This window comes from Grammomys surdaster, unplaced genomic scaffold (assembly GCF_004785775.1).
Source record: "Grammomys surdaster isolate TR1022 unplaced genomic scaffold, NIH_TR_1.0 332, whole genome shotgun sequence".
Classification (NCBI taxonomy): domain Eukaryota; kingdom Metazoa; phylum Chordata; class Mammalia; order Rodentia; family Muridae; genus Grammomys; species Grammomys surdaster.
In genome coordinates this window covers 149,397-153,434 of record NW_021604751.1, presented here as the reverse complement: position 1 = coordinate 153,434, position 4,038 = coordinate 149,397, and the positions used below count along the sequence as shown (strand labels likewise).

General features: G+C 36.2%; 1 protein-coding gene across 1 annotated transcript; it reads left to right on the top strand.

Annotated features, from left to right (window-relative positions):
* Window positions 1-1,757: 1,757 nt before the first annotated feature.
* On the top strand, window positions 1,758-2,708 carry LOC114630192 (vomeronasal type-1 receptor 4-like). Its single transcript, XM_028778280.1, has one exon. It carries the CDS (start codon window positions 1,761-1,763, stop codon window positions 2,706-2,708), a length of 948 nt encoding a protein of 315 aa, XP_028634113.1. The 5' UTR covers window positions 1,758-1,760.
* The last annotated feature ends 1,330 nt before the right edge of the window (window positions 2,709-4,038 follow it).

Sequence of the window (4,038 nt, the reverse complement as noted above, 5' to 3'; positions counted from 1 at the left end):
TCTACTACTCATTCTTTAAGTAACTCAAATGTTGCCCTTCAAATAGAATATCTTGCCTTTGCTAGGTACTTGTGCCAAAACAGAGATTCATGGTGTGTAATGAGAATTCAGACTAACATATTGGTTAAAGTCTAATAGACCTTGTCAGAATAAAACAGACTGCTGAAGAATCCATAGATATCCAGTAAAGTATAAAGGTTTGTATTTCAGGTAACAAAAATAATTAGATCAGTGGAGGAATGAGTCTAAAGTTAATATACAGAACCCCCATACACACCCAAACACACCCAAATCCACAGAAAATGGGTGACATAACAATGTTGTGAAGTTCCAGGTCAAAATTAATGAATCTTGTGTCATTGTTATTCTCTCTGTAACAGTGACCCTGAGAATTATGCTGCTGTAACACAAATACAAAAGAACCTTCAAATACAAATAGAATCCAGATACTGCAAAGGCAAAAACTACAATTCTTTCTCAGAGTGGGTTTATCAATCAGAATCAGACTGATTGATTTGGTCATGGAATATCACCAAAAACACTTTTTTGTGAAGATGTGCCCAATACTGTGGGATATGTAATCTCATCCTAGCCTTTGTGTTCTGCCTATCGGATGCTCAGCTCTACATAGTGAGCAAAGTAAGTAGATATAATGAAATGAAATGCCTCAAAACATGACTGGTCAGCCTGTTGAGTAGAGTGAGAGGGAAAGAGTCCCACATGGAAAGTCTAAGAATTTAATCATCACTAAGCTAATAGACATGTATGTGTAGAACAAACACTAAAGGTCATGTACACACATTACTATATATGTGGTAAAAGCAAATGTTGTTTTAAACATAAAAACATTGATACTTAGGTTAAAGAGAAAATATTGACTGATGAATAGAAATTCACTGGGGCTGGAAGGATGGCTCAACAGTTAAAGACCATTAGCTGCTCTTCCAGAGACCCAAGGTCTGATCCCGAGGTATGAATATAATGCACAGACATTGCAGCCAAAACACTCATACACATATAATAAGTAATTTTTAATTCCCTCTTAACATGTAAATTTGGCTTTCACATAGGTCAGCATATCATTCTGCTTGACATAACAGAATTCAGGTAGTTTGGGTGGATTTGATCCTTTATTATTCTCAACACTTTATTCTCTAAGATGGATAAGAATCTCAGGAATAGAGTTGATAATGTGTCATCTCTGGACCTAACATTGAACGAGGTTGTACATTTCACCAGTCAATGGTATTATTTGAGCACTTGGTAGGTAGAGGTATGTGGATCTCTATGAATTCAAGACCAACCTGGGATACACAGCAAGTTCCAGATATTGTTATATAGAGATTCTATGACTTAAAAAACAAAAGAAGAAGTAAAGAGAAAGAGGAGGAAGAAGAGGAGGAGGAGGAGAAAGAGGAGGAGGAGGAAAGGAAAGAGTTCAACACTTCATCAGTTCTCTATGCTCCTGAGCTGTCAATCATATTTTCCTACAAATATCATTTTTAAAATTGCTTTAAGCCAGGCGGTGGTGGCGCACGCCTTTAATCCCAGCACTTGGGAGGCAGAGGCGGGTGGATTTCTGAGTTCAAGGCCAGCCTGGTCTACAGAGTGAGTTGTAGGACAGCCAGGGCTACACAGAGAAACCCTGTCTCGAAAAACCAAAAATAAATAAATTTTAAAAAGACTAGAAAAAATTGGTTTAAAATACAGTCCACTTATTTCATACTTTAGAACTAACTAACCTGACCCACATTAACAGAATGCTTCCAAGCAACACCATCTTTCAGATCTTTCTCATATTCCAATTATGTCTTGGTGTGATAGGGAACTCATCACTGTTAATGTTATATGTATACATGTTCCTTTTCAGGCCTCATTTTAAGAAGTTAAAAGATGCAGTTTACATGCACCTGACAATAGTTAATCTGTCAACGATCATGTTCACATTGATAAAAGATATCATGTTTTCCTTTAGAGTACCCAATTTTCTGAATGATATCAGTTGTAAGGCAGTTTTGTTTTCATTCAGAGTCAGCCGGGGTCTGTCCATCTGCACAACCTCAGTTCTAAGCACATTTCAAGTCATCACTATCACTCCCAGCAATTCTAAGAGGGCCTGGCTTAAACCTAGACTCTCTAGATGGATTTTTTATTCTTTACTTTGCTCCTGGCTTATTAATCTACTTATCTATGGGAATATGCTTGACTTGATAATTGCCAAATCCAATTTTACTCACATTGGCCATGGTTATTCACATGGTTATTGTCAAAACAAAAAATCTGGGAACTATGACTCAGGGTCACTTTTTAGCCTTATCATCACTCACGATCTCTTCTATGTGGCTGTCATGATGTATGCCAGCCTCTACGTGGTGATTTTCCTATACAGACACCGAAAGATTGCCCAGCATCTCCACAGCAAAAGTCTTTCCTCTCAGTCATCTCCTGAGCACAAAGCCACTCACAGCATTCTTTCTCTGGTGAGCTGTTTTGTGTTAACTTACTGGTTGAACAACTCCATCACCCTTTATGGTTTTTATACAAGAGAAAAAAATCCAAGATTGGAAACAATTGATACGATTTTAACAACAAGTTACCCAACCATCTGCCCTTTTTTACTCATGAAGAATAATAAAGTTATTTTGCAATTTGCTTCCTCATTTCCTGTACTGAGAATGACCTGTTTTCATTGTTCACTCAATGGCTGAACCAAAACCTATGCTTTCTTGATGTTAAAACAGTGTCTTAATGATTGTCATGGAATAAAGAATTTGAATGTGGACCTTGAATACCTGAAATTACTTAGTTACAATTCAGACATTCTGTACACCAGAAAAATTCAGGTAGTTGACATTTTTATTCAATACAATTCCCTGTACAAAATTTTAATAATTTTAATATTTATTACCCACTCAACTATGACATTTTGTCCAAAATGAACATATGTTAAATATTTTGAACAGTATTTTATTTCTTGATCTTTCTCTATTAAAACACTTCTAATCAATATCTTAAAATACTATTTAGAGCTTGAGTTATGCATTTTATGGTGTTTTGTGTTCTAAGGAACACCTTTTAAACATTGAACAAATGATTTTCTGTTTCTTAACTACTAACTACCACAAACACTTCCGTGGGTGTTACTCTAATGTGGAACAACTGGAAATTATCCAAAGAATATCTTGTACCATACCTGAACTTGGTCACCAATCATTATTTTTGCTATTTTAGATTGTTTTTAGTTATTTCTTCTATATATGAAATTATGACATAATTAGATTATTTCCCACTCCCTTTTCCTCCCTCCAAACCCTACTCTATATGATTTTTCTTGCTCTCTTTCAAATTCATGGTCTCTTTTTTCATTAATTATTATTATATGTGTATGGGTAGGAAGGTAATCCTAAATTCATAAATGCTATCTACTCTTTATAATGTGACTTGTATGTATGTATGTATTCAGGGCTGACCACTTAGTATTGAACAGCCAATTATAATTAAAACAATTGGTATGCTCTCAGCATTCCTTAGTTACCTGTAGTTCTTTGTGTATGGTTGAGACCTCCTTAAGGATCCATGCTGCATCAAGAAAACTTCTCTGTGCAACATTGGGGACCATTGAAAAAAACACTGGGGAGGTGGAAGTGGGTGGTTAGGTAGGGGCACATCCTCATAGAAGGAGGAGGAGGAGTGATGGGAAAGGATGTTCCTGGGCAGAGGTGGGGAAGAATGGCGTAAGGGGATAACATCTGAAATGTAATTAAAATATCCCTTTAAAAGTTTTTTTAAAAAAGAAAGAAAGAAACACCACCAAAGAAAAGGAAGAATAGTTAATCCCAGTCCCAACAGATGTACCAACAAGAGAAATACTGCACCTAAAGCTCAAGGAAAGGGAACAGAAAGATTTTCACAGTCAGAGGATCAGAGAATTTGCTGTGCAATTCATCTGGTAATGTCAGAAACTACAAGAATTCACTATTCCCAACATAACTGGTTTGGTTTGGTTTGGTTTGGTTTGGTTTGGTTTGGTTTGGTTTG

What these genes read in the sequence shown, in the direction of transcription:
- LOC114630192 (XM_028778280.1), top strand. Translation starts at nt 1,761, where the DNA reads ATGCTTCCAAGCAACACCATCTTTCAGATCTTTCTCATATTCCAATTA.